This window comes from Phalacrocorax aristotelis, chromosome Z, assembly GCF_949628215.1.
Source record: "Phalacrocorax aristotelis chromosome Z, bGulAri2.1, whole genome shotgun sequence".
Lineage (NCBI taxonomy): Eukaryota > Metazoa > Chordata > Aves > Suliformes > Phalacrocoracidae > Phalacrocorax > Phalacrocorax aristotelis.
Window position 1 is genome coordinate 15525382 of NC_134311.1, and position 23820 is coordinate 15549201.

Below are 23820 nucleotides of genomic sequence, written 5' to 3' on the forward strand. Positions count from 1 at the left end.
CAAACTCCTTCATTTTTGTAAATCTGTATTTCAGAGTAGCTGTAGACAACGTTGCCTCATGATGGCACTTTCAGGCTCTCTGCTTGAGGTCTTTAAGATACATTTGGCTTGTTTTGGTTCTTCCTAGCGAGTGTTTTAAGCTTGCTTTTCTATAGATATCGTGAGATGTAATACTCTTAATTTTTTTCTTAATCTAAGTTTGGGGTGACTGATACCACTGATGGAATAAGACACTGAAATACCAATTAAAGCTGACCATACTACAACTTTCTTGAGATATTTTTCTATTAGCACTTAGTAGTTCTTCTGTTTTGCAGTTCTTTGGGTGTTCAGCTTGTGTACCTCGAGTATTCTGAATTAACTTCTTATAATGTAGCATGTTCTCATGCCAAGGAAATCCACAAAAGTACCCTGAAATGATGTTGGTTCCATTTCTGAGAACGTGAACTTGGCAGGCTTCATTGAGTGTTTACCTAATTTAACATGGAAAGAATACTGATAATAGATCTGATTAAAAAAAAAAAAAGCTAGTGTACACCTGTAGTCTCAGCAGTTAGTTCATCAGGACTAATGTGTAAATAAAGGTATGTATTATTGCCAACACTTCATGATTTTTGCTGAATGTTGCTTTTCTGTTATTGAAAGGGAATATGGATGTGATCTTCAAATTTAGCTATAAGGAAAGTTAAAAGTAGAATCATCAATTTGCATTTTATTCTTGTTTTTTCTACAGCTTGTTCTGTGTGTGTTTATGTACATAAAAATAATAATTGCTTTAGATTGCAGCTTCTTACGGAAATGTGATTTGTATCTTTGAGCCAGTTAACCTCTTGAAGCAGAACAGCGGTCATGATAATGTAAGTAATTCATCACTCCTTAATTCATTTACTCAGTTAAAAAGCCTGAATCATTTTTCTTGTTTGCTTTATAGTCTAAGATTTCTTTTATGTCGTCTTTTAATGCAAGAATAAAATTGAAAGATAAGGTGGGCTGTGGGAGGTGAAAATGGTAGGGGGAGGGCAGAGTCAGGTTATTTGAAATAGTTCTTACTGTAACGCTTTGTATTACTGATTTATCTAACCCTACAGTTCATAATTGAAATATTCCAGGACCCCAAAAGAGTGCATGCCCCTGTTCTCCAAAGAGTATAGCCACAGTAGGAATTCCTTTCTGAACTATCCTTTGTAGATTTTAGGTCCTGATGTGTTTGACATTGTTACTTTAACTTCGGTTTGTGAAACTGAATGCTCTTGGCCAAATCTGTCATAGTTTCAAAAAGTCTGTTTTTTTAGAATATCTGACTGAGTGCTTATTCTTCATTGTTATAAAGGTGAATAAGACTAGTATTTATTCCCTTGATAGCATGGCTTAGTTTCAGTGACAGCGGTCTAGAATTAGCAGACAGAATCTTAATTCTGGCTAATAATATGATTTAGAGCAAGTTATTTAACCATGCCTCTTCCATGGAGAGGATTACTCATATCATTAGAAGCATTAGAGTCTAATTAAAGTCAGTTTGATATGAGGGCTTTGACAGCAATTGCTGAAGGAGCTCCTGTCTCTTTCTTCAGGGGTTTGGTCTCTCCATTTGTATTAATGAATTGTTTATACAGCCGTATAGTGGATTCCCTTCTTTATACTAACCAGCTCAGTCATGTTTCCTGGTACACTTGTAAACCAGTGGTATTTTGTATATTAATTAAATAGCTGGTATTGAATATATATATATAAAGAAAAATTTTATTCAACTGTAAAGGAGTGGAACAAAATAATGGTAAAATGTGAATTCCTGTGCTCATATGAACTTCTCAGAAGTACTGTTCCCCTTTTTGATCATTAGAGCCATTGAATCCATCCTGAACGTTTCTCTATACTAGTGAGCACTAAACATACCTTGAATATTCGAGGTTGGTGTAGCACCTGTAAGCAATAGAGAAAGCATTCTCAAACCATGATATATACTCTTTTACTTCATTCTTGCAGTTAAACTCTATGCAATAATTTCCAGTGTATTTAGGTGGTTGTAAGATTGTCTCTGTCTTACATCTAATAGAATGTTCAGGATCTTAAAAAAAAAAAAAGAAACAAAACCCCTGAAACAAACCAGTTTCAGAAATATTTCAGTTAGATCCTTATCTGCAGGTACTTCTCACTGTTTTCTACCAAACTTCTGGAAGATTCAGTTGCTACATTTTAACTTTCACATCTATTGGTTTGATATTTTTGGAGTGGGAGATGATTACTTTAAAAAAGTCTTTGTGAATTAAGAAAAAAACCCTGTTGGCTCTTAATAACCAGTAATGATTTCAGTTTCTTTTATAATTCAAAGCACCAAAACTTTGCAACCTATTATGAAAACAGACCATATAAATGTTTTGAGAATTTAATCCTCAGCTGTTACAGTGAATGAACTAATGATGCAAAATCTGAAGATAGTTGACTGTCTTGTTGTATATTAAAAAAAAAGGGGGGGGGGGGGAATTATCATATATGTTACCTTGACCTTACTGGAATACTTTAATTCAAAAATACTACTGATAGCAAACACAGGTGCATTTACTGTATGCCATTTTTTAAATACCTATTTTTCCCCAAAATAAAATCACTTTCCTTAAAAAAAAAAAAATCAGATTCTGATGATACTTTTTATACTGAACTTTTTCAAGCTACATTTTTAAAGTAAAAAATTAGAAACTTCAATTTATATGGTCAGATTAATGGAAAGTTATTTTGTTTAAAAATCAGAATTGATCCATTTTTATTAGATAGGCAGTAATGTATTTTTAAACGCATACCTTATTAAAGTTGAAGAGTGCAGTGAAGATGTACTATTTCTATTTTAAAAGGGGAAGGGAGTGTTTTAATGCTAATTTTTTTTGAACACTTAAAATTTCAGACGTTGCATTATCAGTGGCAGAAGAATGCTCAAATCTTGCTGGAATCTCTAGCACATAATCTAACATGGGATCCCACAGGTAAGAAAAGAATAGAAGAAACACCTAACTGCAATTAGTCTTTTATTTAAATTTTACCATTCTTTGGGGACAAGGAAGAAATTTTTGTTTTGTCCTAGCATGATAGAGAAATCTATCTTTTGTCACTTGTAGCAGAGCCAAAATACTAGGTGCATCTGTATGGGCTTACTCAATTCTTCTAATCTCAGCAGTATCTAATGTTTAAAAACATGGCTTAAATGGTAAGTATTTGTTATGAAAGAGGGACATCTACAGTAGGTCTAGGTTTTTCTTTTGAAGAATAACTACTTTGAAAATTTTATTAATTTTCACCATTTGAACTCTACGTAGATACTCAAATCAAAATGTCTTACAATATGAGAGTAACTTCTTGTGAGATTGACCCAATCTGTATCCATGTAGGGTGAATGTGTAAAACACACACTGCCATTGTAGTAACTTTGCTATAGAAAAGGTATTAAGGCAATATCTGACATAGTTTGTTCTGCAGTTTAGGCTTTGCAAAAGTGTTTTTTTTTTCCCCCTATCTTTATAGAATGCTCTATTTTGCTACTTGTTTTGTACTTATATTGTTACAAATATTTGCTTTAGGCACTCGGCTTTTGACTGGTTCCAGTTGTCTTCAGCTTTGGTCCAGTGTTTCTTTAGAAAACCCTTCTGACAATGACAATACTGAAAGAACAGATATTGGACTTGGAGAATGGAGGTGCATCTGGCAATGCAAGTAAGAAACTTGTTTAAAGACGAGTAATTCCATTTTCCTTGCTGATTCATACCTTTCATATGAAATAGTGTAGTTCAATGAAATCCTACTCTATACTGTTGCTTGATAAATATTATTGATATGTGATAAATTTAAATCATATTTCACTTGAACATGTGACATTTCTCTTTCCTACAAGATCAGCTGTAATTGCTTTTGTGGTAGTTTGTTTTTAGGCAGTTACTGAACACTAGTAAAATATTGAGGGATGGCTGCTATTGAGGCTGTCCCTGTAGACTTTGTTCCACGTACAAGAAATAAGGTGAAAGCTGCATGTTTGAAAACTGTTGAGCTTTCAGGACTGATTAAAACAAACTTCCTTCTACTTTTAATGTTCTGCACCTTTCTTTCCTTCTCACACACCTCCTCCCTTTCACACACCTTTTACTTTTTCTGTGTTTATTCTGGATATTTGGAGCAGTCGTGCAAAGATGGATGTGTTCTGTTTTACTGCATCTCTGAATGCTGCTCTTGTATTCATGTAGATTAATAATTTTAATCCTTGTTTTGTGTATTGGTACATTCAGAAGAGTTTTAGTTTAGTACTTCTGTTCATAAGCAATTTAAATCACTGTCCTTCCTGTCATAGGAAGACTTTTCTAGTACATCAGGTGCACTCTTCACTTGGGACTAGTGTTCCATATGGCAGTCTCCTTAAAGAAGTGTTCAGTAGTGGCTGGATGGAGGGACCCTCCTGAAATTATTCTTAATGAAGCACTTTGCATTAGTTGGGTAGTTCCCTGGGCGTACCTGAAAAAATCCTTTTTTTAAATCCTTCAGTTGTCCCTTTTTCTGTGTACTCTCTGACTGTTATCAAGTATGTGCTTAAAATCCCAAGATAATCCAAACAGCAACTGAAAAATTTTCCTTTGAATGTGGTGGACTTCATAAATGAAAAAAAATTGAAGACTTAATTTATTGAGACACCTTTGGACCCTCATCTCTCAGCCTAAGAAGAGGAGTTGTCAGCCTCTAAATAGAATGCCATGGGTATGGTTTTAGAATCTGGAGTTATGGTAACAGTAGTCAAGATGATACCTATACTGCTTTTCCTCTTTCCCTTCAATATTATGCTTTGCATTTATATCGTAAACCTTACAGAAGTTTTTATAGCTTTTACGCGTTTCCCTCTTTTAAACTCTTCTGTGGAGGAGAGAGCTTAGTGTTGTGTACTTCAAACTAGTAGGCCCTGTAAAGGGTCAATGGAGAACTTGCTTTGTCAGTTCACCTTTTATGCCTGTATGTCTTCTGGAATTTGTACTTCAATTAGATTTAGAATAGGTTTTTTCTTATGTTTGCAAGACAGTGATTTTTGTAGTACTACCATTTGCCAGAATGATTTTTGTATTTATTTGTACTGCCAGAATCGTATTTGTATTTTTAAGGAGGCATTCCCAAGTGTGGTCATATTGGCTCTACTAGGAGAACCTTGCTTAAAGCTAGGTGGAAATTGACTTTCTTTCACGCACAGCTTTTGTAATTGCCGTGCTGTTTTTACTGCACACACTAAATGCATCATACTAACCTGGTGGCTACCTTAATCCTTCTTGAAAGTTAGGCCTTACAACTTGTTATACATGTCTAAAAATTCAAGATGAAAATGTACGCTGCACTTGTGCTGCACAATAAAATTCTTGTATGTTCTTGTCATTAATAAGCTTGTCACTTAGGTGATAGCTCAGTGCTTCAAAACCTGTAAAAGAAGTCCATTTATTTGTATTTCCAATAAAACTAAAACAGCAAAAATGAACCACATACTTAAGTTTAGATCACTTTGGTGTGGCATCTTTTACCAATGTGACCACTGATGTAAAAACTACTTTCAGATAACTCACACAGTCACAGAATCACAGGTTGGAAGGGACCTCGGGTCATCTATTCCCAGAAAGGTTGGACGAGCACAGTCTAAACAAGATGGCCCAGCACCCTGTCCAGATGACTCTTGAAGGTGTCCAACGTGGCCGAGTCAACCACTTCCCTGGGGAGATTATTCCAATGGTGACTGTCCTCACTGTGAAAAATTTCCCTCTGGTGTCCAGTCGGAATCTCCCCAAGAGCAACTTGTGTCCATTCCCCCTTGTCCTCTCCATGGGACTCCTTGTAAAAAGGGAGTCTCCGTCTTCTTTGTAGCTACCCCTTAAGTACTGGTACGTGGTGATGAGATCCCCTCTGAGCCTCCTTTTCTCAAGGCTGAACAAACCCAGCTCTCCCAGCCTATCCTCGCATGGCAGCCTTCCCAGTCCTCTGATCATCTTGGTGGCCCTTCTCTGGACCCCTTCCAGCCTGTCCACATCCTTTTTGTATAGCGGGGACCAGAACTGTACACAGGACTCCAGGTGTGGCCTGACAAGTGCTGAGTAGAGCGGGATAATGACTTCTTTATCTCTGCTGGTGATGCCCTTTTTGATGCAACCCAGCATCCCGTTGGCCTTCTTGGCCGCAGCAGCACACTGTTAGCTCATGTTGAGCTTCGTGTCCACCAGGACCCCTAGGTCCCTTTCCACAGCGCTGCTCTCCAGCCAGGTGGATCCCAGTCTGTGCTGCACTCCTGGATAATATTTTCCCAAGTGCTTGACCTTACACTTGTCCTTGCTGAACTTCATAAGGTTCTTGCTGGCCCACTCTTCCAGCCTATCCAGATCTTCCTGCAGAGCAGCTCTCCCTTCTGGAGTGTCTACTTCCCCACTCAACTTGGTGTCATCAGCAAACTTCATGAGGCTACACTTGATGCTGTTACCCAGATCACTTATTCAATATCTTTATAACATTGGGCCTGATATCGATCCCTGGGGGACTCCACTAGTGACAGGTTGCCAGTTTGAGGAAGAGCTATTTACCACCACCCTTTGGGTGCGGCAGGTCCCCACCCACTGCACAGACCACTTGTCTAGGCCATAACACATCAATTTCTCCAGGAGCAGACTATGGGGGACTGTATCAAAGGCCTTGGAGAAGTCCAGGTAGACAATGTCCACCGCCTGCCCCATGTCAACCAGGCAAGTCACTTTGTCATGGAAGGCCACCAGGTTTGTCAAGCACGATCTATCTTTAGTGAAGCCATGTTGGCTTTTCCCAGTCATGTGCTTCAGTTGACTTGTGATGGGTCCCAGGAGGATTCGTTTCATAACTTTCCCAGGGATTGAAGTAAGGCTGATGGGCCCATAGTTACCTGGATCCTCCCTCGAGCCTTTCTTGTATATGGGGGTAACATTTGCCTTCCTCCAGTCCTCTGGGACATCCCCTGTTCTCCATGACTTCTCAAAGATTATGGAGAGTGGCCTTGTGATGATGTCAGCAAACACCCTCAGGTGGATGGCATCAGGGCCCGTTGATTTGTGAGGGTCAAGCTCCTGTAGTAATTCATGTACTAACTCTTCCTTCGCTGATGGTGGGTTGGTGTTTGGTTCAATTGGCAATTTCATTTCCAAAGCCTGGGACCCAACAGTGCTGGTAAAGACAGAGGTGAAGAAGGTGTTGAGAACCTCTGCCTTTTCTGCATCATTGGTGATTGATTCTTTTCTGTGTAACAGTGGGCCTATGTTTTCCTTCTTTTTCTCCTTATGGTTGACATGTCTGAAGAACCCTTTCTTGTTATTTTTTATGTCTATAGCCAGTTTCAATTAAAGCTGTGCTTTTGCTTTTCTGACTGCGTCTCTGCACTCTGGCTATGCCCTTGTAGTTCTTGGTGGATAATCCTCCACTTCTTCATTTCTGGTGTGCTTCCCTTTTGGATTCTTAACTACATTTTTCTTTTTATGCCTTTTTGTTTTCTTCAGTTACAGCTGTAGAAAGTATGAGAAATGGGAGTGTCTTTCACATAAATTGGAAGACAATATGGGACAGCAGAAATCAATTTGAAATCCAAATGATTGTGAAGCGGAAGTAGAGTATATCTGCATAGAGTTTAATCTGTTAGCAGCTTGTTTGCTCTTACAATAGCTTGCAATATTGTAGCACCCTCAGCTACAGCTTTTTGGTTTGTTGTTTTTCCGGTGTTACTACAACCATGTTTTGCACACAAGTTTACCTCGTGTTCATTCTGGACTTTGTTAAAGCTGAAGTTGTTTCACAAATACAGTGGACGCTTGCATATAAGAATTAAATCAACTTGCATGAGTACAAGGGGGGAAAAAACTGTTTAGAGTTCTTAAAAAGTTCTTCAAACTTATTTTCTATTCTTAATTGTCTTTATCTGATAGAACTGCTTCTCAAGTTTGTTTAATGAAATTCTCACCAGATGGGGAGTTTTTTGCTACTGCTGGAAAGGTAAGTGGTTTTTTTCTAATTTGTTTTGTACTAATTCAGATAAGCTATTAAAGCAAACAAGCAAAACAAACCCATGCATTTTTTAAAAGAAAAAAAAGCTTTTAAAGGAAAAACTACTTTTTTTTTTTTTAATATTACATAGTATTTCCAGTAATCCCTCTATGCATATTTACATTTTGGTAAATAAGAATTTGGGAGAGAGGTGGTTTGGGGGGGACGAGCCAAAAAATATTCACTGCTTCCTATTTTAGAATACTCGTTTTTTTTTATCAGTACCAAGTTATAATACACCAGAAAGAAAAGAGTTTTGGGGAATGAGGGAGATATATCAATGATCTCACTGCTGGATATCCTTCTAGTGAGGAATTACATTCAGTATTTCATTACTACTATGACACCATTAATCAAAATTAGCTTTTTAGTATCTTTCTGTGTAAATGTGTCTGTCTATTTGTGTACATAGAAGAGAATTCATACTTCCCTCCGCAGGTATATTTACACGTAGTTAATGTTAGTGTTGGTGGCCAAACTTATAGATTAGTTCTGTGTGCTCAGCATTGAGTGGCTTATCATCAAAAGCAATAAAACCCCTTGGCAAAATAAGGAAAAAAAAAAAAAAGCAAAATGTCACTGTCATATGCTTTCACTTCCTGAAACACTAACTAATCTTTTATTTATACTACAGAACTTGGTGTTCAGGTTTTGTAAGGGAATAATATCCAAACAAGTCAAAGCAGAAAAAATAAAGCAAATGTAGAGGATCCAGTGAAAAAGTGTGACCAATCAATATGAGAATGTATATTATTTGTTAAGAGATGTGAAATGAGTAGTTTTCTGCAGATAATACTGTAGTCTTTATCTGAGGGCAGAGTCATACTGGCATTGGTAAAAAGGTTCTGGTAAGAATGTCCAGACCCATCTTATGAGAACTGATGGGTTTATCAGAGTAGATTGTGGAAAGAAAAAAAAAAGTTTTCAGATTACTGTTTTTAAAAAAGAAATGGAAAACAGTATAAGCAGTTTTAATACAGTTTAACAGATGCAGGTAAGCGTCAAGTCTGTGCTACCAAATAAAGAACCTAGCAGAGACTGCAGAATAATTAAAGGAAACAGAATGCTACTATGTAAGGTTAATTGGGACAATGCAGTTGCTGAGACTAGTGAAAACCTGGTTTAAGTGTCACAGAATCCAGAGCAATATTACCCTGACAAATTGAGTTTCAGACTTAAGAATGAAAAACAGTTGTGCAGTTTGGACTAGTCTTGGAGGCATGACTGAAAAAATTAGTATGTACACACAAATATTGGTTAGAGCAGTGTCTGATCTAGTTGTAGTATGTGGAGCTTTTCTGTTGCTGTTTGGATCATTATGTCCCTTAATATATGCTCGAAGCACAAAGCTTCAAGGATGGTTCAGTCTATAAATAAGTCTTGGTTTTAAAAGGTAGTTGTTATGCATATTTTCATGATCAGTTGGATGCATCAAGAACAGATGACTAACATTTTGCTTAGTTGTAGGTGTTTGGTTTTTCCTCTAAAGCTTGCCATTTCGGATAATTACTCTTGCTTAGAGGACTAACTTTTAAGGCATTTGCTGTCTTTAAGGAAGAAACAAAGATTTAACAAATCTTAAATTAATCTAGATTTCTTCTTCTAGATAAACTATATTCCAGTTGACTAGTTTCCAACATGTGAAGTGAAACACTAGACTTTATGGTGATAAACTGTACCCTGTATCATAACAAAGCAACAATTTTTATGCTCCATTCCCATTTTGCTTATTTGGGATGTCATATTGCTTGCTATATGTTCTGTGATGTCTTTAGCCATTTACTGGCTGAAAGGAGAGATACTCCAGTCATGTTTAAGATAACTATTACTTTTAAAATTGTTCAAATACAGGTTTTATAAAAAAAAGTTTTGTCATTGTTGGTAATGTATACTATGTATTTCACTTTCTTATGTGTAGGAGTTAATATTCATTTTAAAAGTCAAGTTTTGATGGGCTCTAATGTTATAATGTAATTGAACTGTAGAAAAAATAGATTAATCTGCAAATAGCTTCTATTGGGGTAATATCCTTGCAGAATTTTTGATTGGAATGTCTTATATCCTGTTATGTTATTGTACATTATAAACTCATGCCAAGTACAATTACTGAATAAGTAGGAATAAGTGGGGAAAAATTACTAAGGAGGAAAATTAATAATGAATTTTTACCATAAATTACTAAGTTAATTAGCTGCCTGCAGAATCTTTATAATACATCTTTTTTTTCTGTGTCTTCTTTCTTTATTTAATTTTTTGAGAGATGATGTTGGTCAGCTAAACAACCTTTCCCTCCCGCCAGTAGGGTCATGTTAGGCATATCTAGGTTAATGCAATATTTCAGTACCATTCATATTTAATAGTTGATCAGCAACCTGCAAATCTAGATCCAGATTAATTTATCTGGTCCTTTAAGGCATAAGGACACAGACATTAGGAACATGATTTTTTCAGTTCACGTATATGCCTATCTGAGAAAAGCAGGCTGAGCAGTGCTGACCTTGATTCCTGAGTTGTCATCTTTGACCTTTGTTTGTATCCCTAGCATTTCAATTTGGGGGTTTTCTGTCAAAGGACAGTAAGTTGTGTTAACATCTGAATACTAGCTCGAGCCAGTATAGCCTGCATTTTTGTGGTTAAAAACTGGCAGCTGATCAGAAGGAGCAGAATTAAATTAAATCCAAGCTAGTAAAGGCAAGAAAGATTAAAAGGAAGCTCTGCTGCCATGTTTACTTTATGATAAGGTTTTGAAGTTCTATTTACTGAACTGACTTTCTGTCACCTGAAAAGTACTTTACCTAAAAGAAAAACGAAAACCCAGGAGACATACACAGAAGTACTTCCAGTGCATCATATTCTTATGCAAGATAGTATCATTTACTGTCTTTTCTTTCCCCAGGATGATTGTCTTGTGAAGGTGTGGTACAATACAGACAGCTGGCGATCAGCCATAGCACCACCTGGCGAAGGTCCAGAAAAACAAGCAAAAGAAGTTGATTTTTCATTTGTTTATTTGGCTCATCCTCGATCAGTAAATGCATTTTCATGGAGGAAGACCAGTAAATTCATGCCACGGTCAGTAGTTCTTCAGAGGATGGTAAGCATCCTCTTAGGTGGGAAGGAACTGGAAAGAGAAGGGGAGTCCCACAGACTGGCTTAGACAATGGACTAAATATACATCAACTCTTGCAGTATTACCTCTTTGCATCTTTTTGATTGCATTGTCTTAAGTGGCCATTCATGTATTTGATCCCACCTCATTCTTCTCTTTCTGTCCTAATAGAGTCAGAGCAATTCAAAAGTCCTGTCACTTTATGTTGTCTTTCTCAAACATTCAAATATTTCTGTGTCCTAAATTTTTTTCTCTGCCTGGTACAAAACTAGACCACTGTCAGCAACAGTATCTCGAAATTTAATTAAAACGGTCATTTGGAATTGGTATTTTGGGTTTGATTTTGTGTGTGTGTGTTCTGACAATTTCTAAATTACCTATTCCTATTTTCACCAGTAACTGCAATCTCAGACTGAAGTAACGTTAGCAGTTTTGTGCATTGCAACCAACTTTCTGCCATGTAATTCCAAATAGTAGCTATTTGAAGTCTGCCTGCCTTTGTGTGTTTAAGCATGTTTATGCTGTCTTTTAAGCCAGCCTTTAAGTAGAAGACTCTTCGAAAAGCTATTACTGTAGTCCTTAAATCAGTTCTGAAAATTTACCTACTCCATGATGCCTAAGGAAGTGTGCTGCTGGACAGCGCAGTCAGATGATCCATATAGTTTTTGAATCTTAGCTAAAACTAATTGCGAACTTACATGAACTGGAAACCTGATGATCTATATAGTTTTTTATCAGTGGCTATGTTAGGTTAATTGATTTTTTTTTTAATATATATATGTAACACAGACTGTATTTGAAAAAAGAGTAATTAAGAAAAATCTGTAGTTTTAAATTGGCTGTTGCATTCCTGATATTATCTTTGTTTCTTTGTAAGTGCTGGACAGCAGTATGTTCTGGGGAATTGTGAACAGGTACCCAGAATATGAATAGCTTTTTATGTGCAGGACTTTAAAAAGAAAAACATACAGTTTACTCTTTCAGCTATGACTCACTCTGGAAATTGAAATCCATGATTTGGTGTTGTACAGTTGTGTAATAAGTTTGAGGTAACTTATATTCAGGCACTTCAATAGATATGAAAGCCTTTCATACACCATTTGTTTTCCTAAGAATGTATTGTTGAGTTTTTCTTTCCTCAGTATTTTTAAATGACTTGGTGCAATTCTGAAAGCTGATAATGGACAATTGTTTGGTACTGTTGCTTTATTTTGATACTGTGTGATAGTAAGCAGCTTCTTCACACCTTAAATTTTCTTTCATTAGTGGTGCTGTCTGCAATGTACTCCTGACTTGCTGTAAGGATAATGTTTGTCGTCTCTGGGCAGAGACTTTGTTACCCAATGACAGCCTATTGTATGGTGGAGGACACAACAATTGGAGTGAAGCAGTGAACTTCACAAGCAACTTCAAGAGAAATACTTCAAGTAAGGAAAAAGTGCAAAATGCTTTAGAGGTAAGAACTGAAACTGAACAGTGAGAATAAACACATGTACACACATAATTTCAGACAGATTTGTAATTACTAATTCAAACATGTATCATAACCTGAAATCCTTTATACCATAGATGTGCATGAAATGTTATAAAAGAGTGAATTTACTTTAAATTTTCTGTCGTGGTTTAGCCCCAGTCAACAACCAAGCACCACGCAGCCGCTCGCTCACTCCCCACTGGTGGGACGGGGAAGAGAATCAGAAGAGTAAAAGCGAGGCAACTCATGGGTTGAGACAAAGACAGTTTAATAGGGAAAGCAAAAGCTGCGCGCGGAAGCAAAGCAAAACAAGGAATTCATTCACTCCTTCCCATGGGCAGGCAGGTGTTCAGCATCTCCAGGAAAGCAGGGCTCCATCATGCATAACGGTGACTTGGGAAGACAAACGCCATCACTCCAAATGTCCCCCCCTTCCTTTTCACCAGCTTTATATACTGAGCATGATGTCATATGGTGTGGGATATCCCTTGGGTCAGTTGGGGTCAGCTGTCCCAGCTGTGTCCCCTCCCAGCTTCTTGTGCACCTGGCAGAGCACAGGAAGCTGAAAAAGTCCTTGATCAGTGTAAACACTACTTAGCAACAGCCAAAACATCTCCACATTATCACCACTGTTTCCAGCACAAATCCAAAACATGGCCCCATACTAGCTACTATGAAGAACTTTAACTCTATCCCAGCTGAAACCAGAACAACTTCCTTAGGAAGGCTAAGCTGATAATTATCCCACTGAGTTTTCACATGTGAAGACACACTGCCATTATGTCACTGCTGCCTGTTTTGTTCTGGTGACTGAAGCAAAGTGCTTTGTGGTATCTAGTTAAAAGGGCCAGGAGAAGTATGCAGCACATAATGTATATAGGTATTGTGAAACCCATGAATGATGCTGCCTTAAAATGTATGGTAGGGGCTCACTGGTTACCTCTGATGTTGTGGGATGCTCTCTGGCTTCTGCAACTGGAAAACGAGTGATAATATGGAGGGAAGAAAGATAGCCTTTGTTGCCTTTCTGCTGTAGTCCTCAAGTAGAGCAGACTGCTCGTAAGCTATATCTCTAAGGCAAATGATCGTTAACAAAGTGTTTCCTAACCAATGGGAAGCAGGGGGAAGGTGAGGCATTAGTGGTCTCCTGCAAAGCTGTGTAGAGAGTATGAGGGTATTGTGCTCTTATCTTAATGGAGTGATGTATTTAGCATGATCACAGTGCTTTCTTAGCACATGTGGCACAGATGAAAAATACAATGGGCTGAAAGGGACAACGCAGCAAAGAAACAAATATTCAAAGGGCAGGGGGGCAAGGAAGTTGGAGGCAGTTCTGTGTTCCTGTTGAAAGTAAAGGGCAACGTAAGAGATCAGAAATAAGTTACATAAAAACTGGGAGAAAGCTGATGTACGTGAGCATGCTGTGGTAAGACGCAAAGGTTAGCAAGTGAAAAGGAATGCCAAGAGTGTAATACCATCCTTAATACCAATTGGTACCTTCTTGTACCTTTTGGTACCTATATAGATATCTACAGCACAATGGTCTTGAACTGTGCAGTACATGGAGTGAGACTTTTAATACTGGGATAGTCAATCTCAGAAATTTATTATTGTTTTTCCTTTGGAAACATTATTTGCATAAAGGGCGGAACACCTTAAAACCCATTGGGCCTTTGTGACGGGAGTGGAAGTACTGATCCAGTCAGATCCAAAGTACTGATCTTGTTTCCCAGTGTCTGAAATAAGATTATTCAGATTTGCTGCTTTTTTATTGTTCAGAATCTTCAATAAACGTGGTAATGTTTATGAAACATAACAGTATTTTCTGTTTAAGTATTAGAAGCTGTATGAACTTTGCATACTGAGATATGAAGCAGTTCCTATGTTAAGGTACTGTATGGGCCTTCATAACTGAATCTGAAGGCACTGGTTATCTCTCTATGTAGGCACAACCTGAACAGTGTAATTTTGCACGTAACTCCACTGATAGTTTAAAGTAGCTATTAAACAGAAAAATTTCTTTCACTGGTATCTGGAAAACCACTTACAGATGAAACCTGCTTTTTGTTTTTGAAAAGAATTAAAAATGACACCTTATTCTTCATGCAGTTAAGCCTGAGGCACTTCCGACGAGGAAGGAGGAGATCGGGTGCTGTTGTAGCACATACTGGATATGGTCCACATCAGCAAGATCCCCATGAAGTTCACAGGAACATACCTCCTCATGCAAATGCACTTTGTCACTTCCATATTGCTGCCAGTATCAATCCAGCCACAGGTAAGAAGTGTGGTATATCCTTGCTACAGGGTGAGCTACAATTTCTGTTAGTTCTGTGTTGCTGGTCTAAGCTTAACTGGCTCAGATGTCTTTATGTAGTATTTACATAATCATGCAAAATTACTAGCATGTTGGTTTCATTTAATGCATGGAAGAACATTGTTCTAGAGTACTGAAATTATTTTAATTAATTTCCTCTAAAGCAATCCTGTCTTTGATTTTTGGTCACCTTTTAACTGAGATTCACAGTGATCTGAGATGCAGAAGGCTAAGTATTTGTGACTGGACTTAGAAATTTACTGTGGATTATGTGTGATATTGGGAGGACACTGGTAAATCAAAAATTTCCAAACTTCTTAAAATGAGTACCTGACACTAAGTGTCTGAAGTAACCACACATCTCTGTACTTCTGTCTTTGAACCACGTAAAACACACCTTCATGTTGTGTTACATAAAATGTAATGTTCTCTTGCAGTCAGGCAATATGTTGATAGGCATTAGGGAAGATCTGCTATAGTTGCTAATATTTGTGCCTTCATAATTGTGTATGCTGAAAACTAAGTGTATGTCTGCTCATTGAAAAACTGAATAGAAATGTAATATTGAGTGTCCTTTCATTAAGGTTTTATTGCTGTGATGTGATTTTCTGCATTTAGACTTAGTAAGCAAACATATTATGTAATCCTTTTCTTAAACTAGTTAAGCTCTGTTCTATAAATAGTACTTTTAAATTGGTTTTTTTTTTGTTCCTACTGACCTTGTTTGAAAGGCCAATTTTGACCTAAAGGCATTCATGATTAGTTTGTGTTTGTAGCTGCACAGTTTTGGTACAATTATAAAGAACTATTGGTTTCCATTACCATTGCTGGGAAAGCAAGCTGTAAACACTTTCTGCTATAAGATCAGAGTTAGTCTTCATCTTCTCTAGTATGGGTTCATGTTTCTTTTAGCAGCTATGGCTAGAATCACGTCCAGCCTACCAAAAGGAAACTTTTTGCAGTTTTGTGCCGTAGCATCAATATTATCCTCTTCCTACAGGGAACGTCTCCGGTGATTTCCTATGTTACTACCGAATGCAATAAAGGAAAATTTCTCCAAAGCTTCTTGGAGATTGGTAGTTCTCCTCTCTGCATTTCTGCATCTTCAAATTGCACAAGGAGCTAGCTAAATTTTTCATATGGCTAGCATGTAATCTTTCACCATCTTTTTTTATATCTACTCTTAGTGCACTACTTTCCTTGTTTCTTTATACATAATAACTAAGTTTACTTCAATTTTGCTTTTAGTAGTTTTTCTGCAATATAAATGTGCTCAACAGCAAACTGATGGAATGCAAATAAAAGTAATTTTGGAAAAGAATGGTAAAAGGTTTTCTGAGGTGTCTAACACTTGTCTTTGGCCTTTTTAATCTTGTTATCTGTATTAATATTATCTATCTTGATAGTGTCTTTCGGATCACTTTGTCTTTAATTCAGTAGATTGGAGGATAACAGGTTGTTCTTTAATGCAGAATCTCTGTTCGAAGTAACTTTCACATCTTTAATCTTAATTTGAAGAAATATCTGTTCTCCCTCACAGTCAAGTCCTTAAGTACCTCAGTATAACCAGATTCTCTAGGTAGTCCTTTTAGATTGCCCTTTTGAAATTAAATTTTATCTGAAAACCTAATTGTATTTTCTTTCATTTAATTTAAACCAAATCTGTTTACGATCTCTCACTTGAAAATTTGCCCTTATTACAACCGAGTACTTGATAAAAACTAAAGCCTAAGCACCTTTATCTGTCATTCACTTCACTTTTTGAGGAATAATGCTGTCATATAAAAGAATAAAAGTATTTTTAGTTTTTGTTGTATTTGTGTTCTGTTGTTAATTTTGAAACTCGTTTTCATGTAGCAACAAAGTCCTTGAGACCTTACTTTATACTAGAGTGTTATTTAAACTGGTGTTCAGCTGGAGTGGAGTTCAGTGAAAGGAATAAGCAGTGGTGGTTAGGACAAAATTACCTCTAGGCCAATCCAGAAAAAGTTAGTGAATTTAAATCCCTTAGAAGTTTTCTGGAAAGACTGAATGTGGTTTATGAAGCAAATAGAAATTGTGTAAGGATTTTGTCCAGAGCTGAGCATCAGTTAAAAGGTAGTTTTTAGGTAGGAGAACAGGGAAAAAAAACCCTGATTTCTTTAGCAATCTTTTGATAAATACTCCAAGTATGTATATTTATAATCTAATCTGAAAACTCACCTTTCCAGTTCACCTTCTTATTCACATTTACCATAGTTTCATCTTCCAAAGAGAGGTCAACAGAATTCTTCCTTCCACGTTCTGTTTTTGCCAAATATATTGCGGTATTTTTGAGACTGGAATTAATTGACTTTTTTTAGCAAGAGAGACTGTATTTCTTAAATAATCTATGCTCTTCTCACATGCTTCTCATGTTGTGTCCCCACCCCACAGCAAAATTGCTGGTAGTCATGGTGGCCCTTTGTTCTATCTGCGTGCTCTGTTCTAATTTTCTTCGACTAGGCTGGAGGGTAAGCAATTCGAAGCCATCACTGGCTTTGAAAGAAGAAAACAAACCAGCATTAGAGTAAACAGTATTTTGTCTCCTGGGGCATGGAATTTAAGTAGTGTTGCATAAATAAGGAGTAGAAGAAGATGAGAATATATATGGAGACTTCTAGGGGGAAGCTAAATGCAGGCTGAGCTTTTAGCGTGTTACTCTGTATAGCCAATTTAAGGAAATTACAATAAATCACCTAGCTGCTTTTTAGCCACACTTAATTTAGATTATGCTACTCTGCAGCAGTCTGATACTTGCCTCTGTCACTTATTCTGTGATTACTGCTTTATTTTTCACAGCCACTTGGGACACCAAGTGGCATCATAAGACAATGTAAAATAATAATAGAACCTGTAGGAATCAGAAATCCTGGCTTTATATGAGGATGTTAGAGTCACTGTACTAGTTTTTGCTAGTGTAAGCCCTGTCATACGTGGTTCTTGATTACAGTGTATACCTATTGCAGCCTCCATTGTGGACTAGATGTTGGGAAATTATGCTTAAATTATTTGGTTCATACTGAGCTGTAGTGGCAAAAGACAAATTAACCTTTATGAACAGTGTTACATCATGAAGATGTAACAGCACAGGGCCATGCTGTAGATCTAATGTAAGTGTGCCAAAGAGCCTCCCTGTGGTAGCAGTCAAGCAGTTTAATACTGAAAGTAGATGATGTTGGAAAAATGAATGACGAGTGGCAGTATAGTTAGGGTTTGGTTTTTTTTTTTCATGGTAGGGTTTCTGCATAAAAACTATTCTTAAATTATTTTTTGACCAAACTACTCAGTTTTCAAAAATGTCAACATCTTTTTCTGGTAGATATTCCTCTACTCCCTTCTATCACATCTCTGAGTCTTGGTGAAAATGAAGAAAAAAGTGGACCTTTTGTTGTGCACTGGCTAAACAACAAAGAACTTCATTTTACTTTATCCATGGAAGTATTTTTGCAACAACTTAAAAAGAGTTTTGAACATCATTCGCCTGAGACTAACACTGAGGAATCTAATCAAATGGATGGCAGATCGGAAGACGGTAAAAGTCTTATCATAGACAAATGGCTTTCACCTTACAAAGTAATTTGTAATGTTCTTTCATGTGAAGTAAGAGGCAAGCAAATTGACATGTAAGGATACAGTCAGATTACAGTAACATTTCTATGCATCTCCTTCCCTTAAGCTGGAAGTACCTAAGTGGCTTTTAAAAATCTTTGTCTAGAAGTTCTGAATTTGTTTATGGTTGTTGCAGAAATTGGGTTGTTTATGCTGAAAACTGTGTTAATTAGGCTGACCTGGAGGCCTTTACATGAAAGAGTGTTATTTTAACATGTTTAAGGAGGCAGGTAGAACCTTAGAATTATCTTTCTTTTTTTAAAATATTAATGTACACCTAATATAAATAGTATTATTCTATAACATAGTATTTAAATTTTAAATATATACAATCAATTAATTTAAATATGTAGAGTTTGAAGATGACTACTTTTGTTCTGCATATGCATGCAAAAGTTTATATAAAGTGGGAAAAAATAAGTATTTCAAAATAAGATGCCATATAAACTATATTAGATTGTTAGTCATTGACTGAGGTCCACTAGAGGTTTTCTGGTTAAAATTTTTATTCATTTAAATTTGTGCTTATGTGAGTATTTTGTAAAAGGCCTGAGTAACACTGCTTGCTGTACTTCTGCTTTTGAATATAATGTATATATATCTGTTTGTGTTTTAGACGTTGATGAAAATGGAGATGAACAAAAAGGAAACCAAGAAAAGAAGGAACTGGGTGATGAGAAGACTATTCCAAATTCGAGCCTTGTTCCTTTATCTCCTAATATTATTGATCATGAAATTGAAGTACTACTTTCTGAATGGAGTAAAAATGCCGACATGCTATTCAGTATACATCCTATGGATGGTTCACTGCTGGTATGGCATGTGGACTGGCTAGATGAATACCAGCCTGGCATGTTTCGCCAGGTGCAGGTACTTTATTTTTTCTAAATTAAACATTGTTATTCAGTGAGAAGTATGGTGAGAAAATAACTTCAATACTTATTTTTCTCCCTTTCTTAAAATTCCAGGTGTCATTTGTCTCAAGAATTCCTGTTGCATTTCCAACTGGTGATGCAAACTCTCTTTGCAGAAGTATAGTTATGTATGCTTGTACCAAAAATGTTGACTTAGCTATTCAACAAGGCAAACAAAAGCCTCCTGGCCTTACACGATCTTCATCTATGCTTATCTCTTCTGGACACAGTAAATCAACCAACAGTTTAAAACTAAGCATCTTCACACCCAATGTTATGATGATTTCCAAACATGCAGATGGGTCATTGAACCAGTGGCTAGTGAGTTTTGCGGAGGAGTCTGCTTTTTCAACTGTCCTCAGTATTTCACATAAATCCCGATATTGTGGTCACCGTTTTCATCTTAATGACTTGGCTTGCCACTCGGTATTACCACTTCTCCTTACAACCTCACATCACAACGCTCTAATTTCACCAGATGCTGAGAATGCAAAACAGGCAAATGATTCTTTAAAGTCTCAGGAGTCACCAGTAAGACTTCAGAGTAGGGGCAATGAAGATGTAACATCCCAGGATCCCAATGCGGTTTACAGTGAACTTATTCTTTGGAGAGTTGACCCTGTTGGGCCTTTGTCCTTTTCTGGTGGAGTTTCTGAACTTGCTCGGATCAATTCCCTCCATGTTTCAGCTTTTTCTAATGTTGCATGGCTGCCCACACTTATACCCAGCTATTGCCTTGGTGAGTTTGGTTTCCTGATTTGTGAAGTGGTCTAGAATAAAAGTAAAATAACCTAATAATGCTATTAAATAGATAACGTAGATATACTTGAATGAATTGGAAAAAATGTTAATCATGGGTCCTCTATTTCACAAACTTCTAAGCTGCTGATACTTGGAAATTCTTTATTCCTCTGTGGAGAATTGCTGTGTTCTTCTGCCTTCTCTTATGTATTTGATATTTTAGGAGGAAATGCAGTAAAGTTCTTAAATGCTAGTGCATACCTCAGAACATGTTGAACACTTAAAAGCAGCAGTAGATTTGCTCTGGTTTGAAATGGCATTCTCATTTGCTTTCATATACTTTGATTTGGTTGCAGTGTGCAGCGTTAAACTTTGTAGTTCTTGCTTGTGAACAGAAAGTAACAAAAGAATTTCTCTTATGCTATATTGTTTTCTTTCATAATTTCAAAATTGCTTTTTGCTGAAAAGAGGGAGCAAGTTGGTGTTTGAATATTTGAACGCTTTGGTGTTCTTATTTATTTTTCAGGGGCATACTGTAATTCTCCAAGTGCCTGCTTTGTGGCTAGTGACGGACAGCATCTGAGATTATATCAAGCTGTAATAGATGCTAAGAAACTTTTGTGTGAGCTCTCCAATCCAGAAATTTCTGTAAGTGAAAAGCTGTCTTAAGTTTTCGGAGGTTGGAACTTAATTCAGTAGCACTAGTTTCTGGCTTATTGGTAACTGACTAAGCCTGTTGCTGAGGATTTCATGTTGTAGCCATACTGCATTCTCTTTAATCTTAAACTCTGCATATTGAGGCAGGTCAATATTTGGTTGAGAAATACCTCTGAAACACTTGCATTACTAGGAGTAATAATGGAGCAACAAATTATGTGTACATTGTCCATATTAATAAAAATTTGAGTCAACAATGCAGCTTGGGGAAAAGACAATAAACTGCGGAATGCAGCGCTTTCCAGATGAGGGATGCAAGTTCTTGTCACCTTTCAGCCATCGAAAACAATGTGGCTGTGATAAAACGGGGAATGTTACCTGTGTTATTGGTGGATTGCAACCAGTGTATATTTAATGCTTTAGTTAACATTTGCTTAGTTATGTTGCACCTACCTAGCAGGCTGTGCCACAGGAATGCACAAAACTGAGTTAACAAGACCATCCCCCTGACTCTTTTTAAACAGAAATATGTTGGTGAAGTTTTTAACATCATAAGTCAGCAGTCTACAGCTCGCCCAGGATGTATCATTGAACTGGATGCTATCACAGAGCTTGTAAGACCTTTTCCTGTATTCATTTTATACCATAATTAACTTGTTTAAAAAGTGTTAATAGTAAGGCTATACCCGTAGCTCTCCATCAGGTAAAGATGAGGTATTTAAAGACTGACTCTGACATATACTTGCTTTTGATGTCATAGTGCTTGTAAGTAAAAAAAAAAAAAGGTGGGTAATAAAGGTGCATTTTCTTGAAGTTTTTCACTGATGTGTGTAAATTAACAAATTAAAAGCTCCCATGTTAGAGTGCAGTCTTAGACAGTACTCTCCATGATATTAAATTTCTGCATGTGTTTCTTACTTCCGTAGCATGGCAGGAAAACACAGTTATTCCATGTTTTTCAAGAAGACTTCATTTTAAGTAACCAGGAGAAGGAAATATCTGAAAAGAACAAATTATCAGAATCTGGTAAAGAATTCTTTATGTATTCTTTATTTATATCCTTTATATAATACGAAATACTGTATTTTTCATTCTACAGAGGAAAAAAAAATTTGTTGTATAGCTTTTAGCATTTTAAAGTCAAGTACCTTACTCTATTTGAGATCTTCGTATACCAAAGAAGAAAACGTAGTGTAATGAAACTCATGGGTGTTTCATTTCCTTTAAGAGTAGTATGCAACCAAATCTAGATAAAGTAGCTTAAATCATGATGTACTGTATTAAGCATTCCATCGCTGATACCTTTTGTACATGACAGGGAAAGGCTTTTAAATGTAGACCCTGTTAGCTGTAGGGTATGACATAGATAAAGCTTACTTGCATCCTTTCATGATGGATGTTCATCCTTTACATCAGCTAAATACTGCTCCTCAGGCCTTGCGTTGTATAATAAATGGCAGGCCAAACAAATCCCCCAAAACAAAACTATAAAATACAACACTATGAGTAGTGTGTGGATTTGTAGGTCTTAGGGCAGATCTGAATTGCTCTGGAATAAATGATTGGTTTTCTGTGGTGGAGTGGGTCAGTGATTGTGTTACATAAGCGTCTCAATTTTGTTTTGTTCTGTTCCAGTGAAATAATGTGGGAAAAAAGGGTCAGAATAAAGTTTGTGATACCAAGTAATCTGTAGTAGTAAAGTGAATGCTGAATAAAAGGAAGCAAAGTTGTGGAATAGTGCCAAAACATTGCATAATACCTTGGTATACAAAATCTATTCTTGTTAGAAGAAAAGAGAGACACCTAGTGAAATATTAACTGAACTGTATATACATAGTGATCAGTTTTGAATTAGCTGTTTCTAGTTGAGAGGAGGTTTGGAGTAATGGAGATAATCTATGAAAATATCAACCCAACTCTCAGTAGAGGTAAAAAATGCAAATGGAATGTTGAAAATTAGGAACAAAGCGGAGAACAAAAAGAAATGTTACTCTACAGCATAAATTTCTTGTACTTTTGCATCTTGAGTATGATATACAGAAAGAACTTTAGAAGAAATATGGAAGTTATTTGATCTTATGAAAGGGCAACTGTGTATGTCTGTACATGTTCTGAAGGCCTGTATGGATTGCTGCCGTGTAAGAAATTCGACTAAATGGATCCTTTGAAAAACTAAATTAGAAGCATATCATTCTCATACATTCTAATTTGAAAGTATTTTCTAGTACTTTAAAGCTCTTTAGTTTTAAACCCCCCACTGTTTCCTCTTCGATAAAGCATATAAGAATTTAGCTTATGTTGTTAAAAAAAACCAAAACAAAACACAAAAACAAAAAAAACCACCAAACTCACTTGCATTTCTCTACAGTACTGTAAGCAACCCAGTGTCAAACCCACAGGGCAAACAGCTTATTGATGACTGTGTTTTATGTAGATGCACACCTAAAGAAGTGTTGGAGGAGTCATGGAGGAAAGATGGTTACTGAACTAACTATTCTTTCTCCTCATGGGTTTGCTTTGGTGCTAAGGAAGAGGACTGGCTGGGTGTACCCCTTAGAAATGGTCTCCTACTGATATTACAACCTATGTTGTCTTTTCTTGGGGTGAAACTATAGCAAATAATTTCTGAGGAAGGAGCATTGCACCTCGTGTGCATTCCAGACTATATAGTCAGTCTGGCTGGGTTGTGATGGATGAGCCTATCCATTAGACCAGGCTATAACTTTCCCAACTGTTGACATGGCATTTCTTCTCTAGGTGTAACTTGTATACTTACTATACATTACAGCTCACTGTCTTAACTGTTACAGTTACCAGTGAGAGATAGCGAAGAAACTGTAAGAGACAAGCATGTAAAAGACAACGGTGAAGAGCTGAGAATACATTCTGGGATTTAACTTTAAACACAACACATTCAGGCAAA

At 36.8% G+C, this 23820-nt stretch overlaps 1 protein-coding gene across 2 annotated transcripts in view; it reads left to right on the forward strand.

Moving 5' to 3' along the window:
- Positions 1-23820, forward strand: part of DMXL1 (Dmx like 1) — an 87530-nt gene that overhangs the window by 15504 nt on the left and 48206 nt on the right. For both annotated transcript variants that reach the window (XM_075079263.1, XM_075079264.1), the window contains exons 3-15: positions 780-857; positions 2897-2975; positions 3567-3699; positions 7938-8004; positions 10952-11127; positions 12431-12620; positions 14748-14916; positions 18296-18508; positions 19202-19455; positions 19554-20238; positions 20767-20888; positions 21422-21511; positions 21824-21923. In XM_075079263.1, the coding sequence (XP_074935364.1) occupies positions 780-857; positions 2897-2975; positions 3567-3699; positions 7938-8004; positions 10952-11127; positions 12431-12620; positions 14748-14916; positions 18296-18508; positions 19202-19455; positions 19554-20238; positions 20767-20888; positions 21422-21511; positions 21824-21923 (2356 nt within the window). The remainder of the gene's footprint in view (positions 1-779; positions 858-2896; positions 2976-3566; positions 3700-7937; positions 8005-10951; positions 11128-12430; positions 12621-14747; positions 14917-18295; positions 18509-19201; positions 19456-19553; positions 20239-20766; positions 20889-21421; positions 21512-21823; positions 21924-23820) is intronic.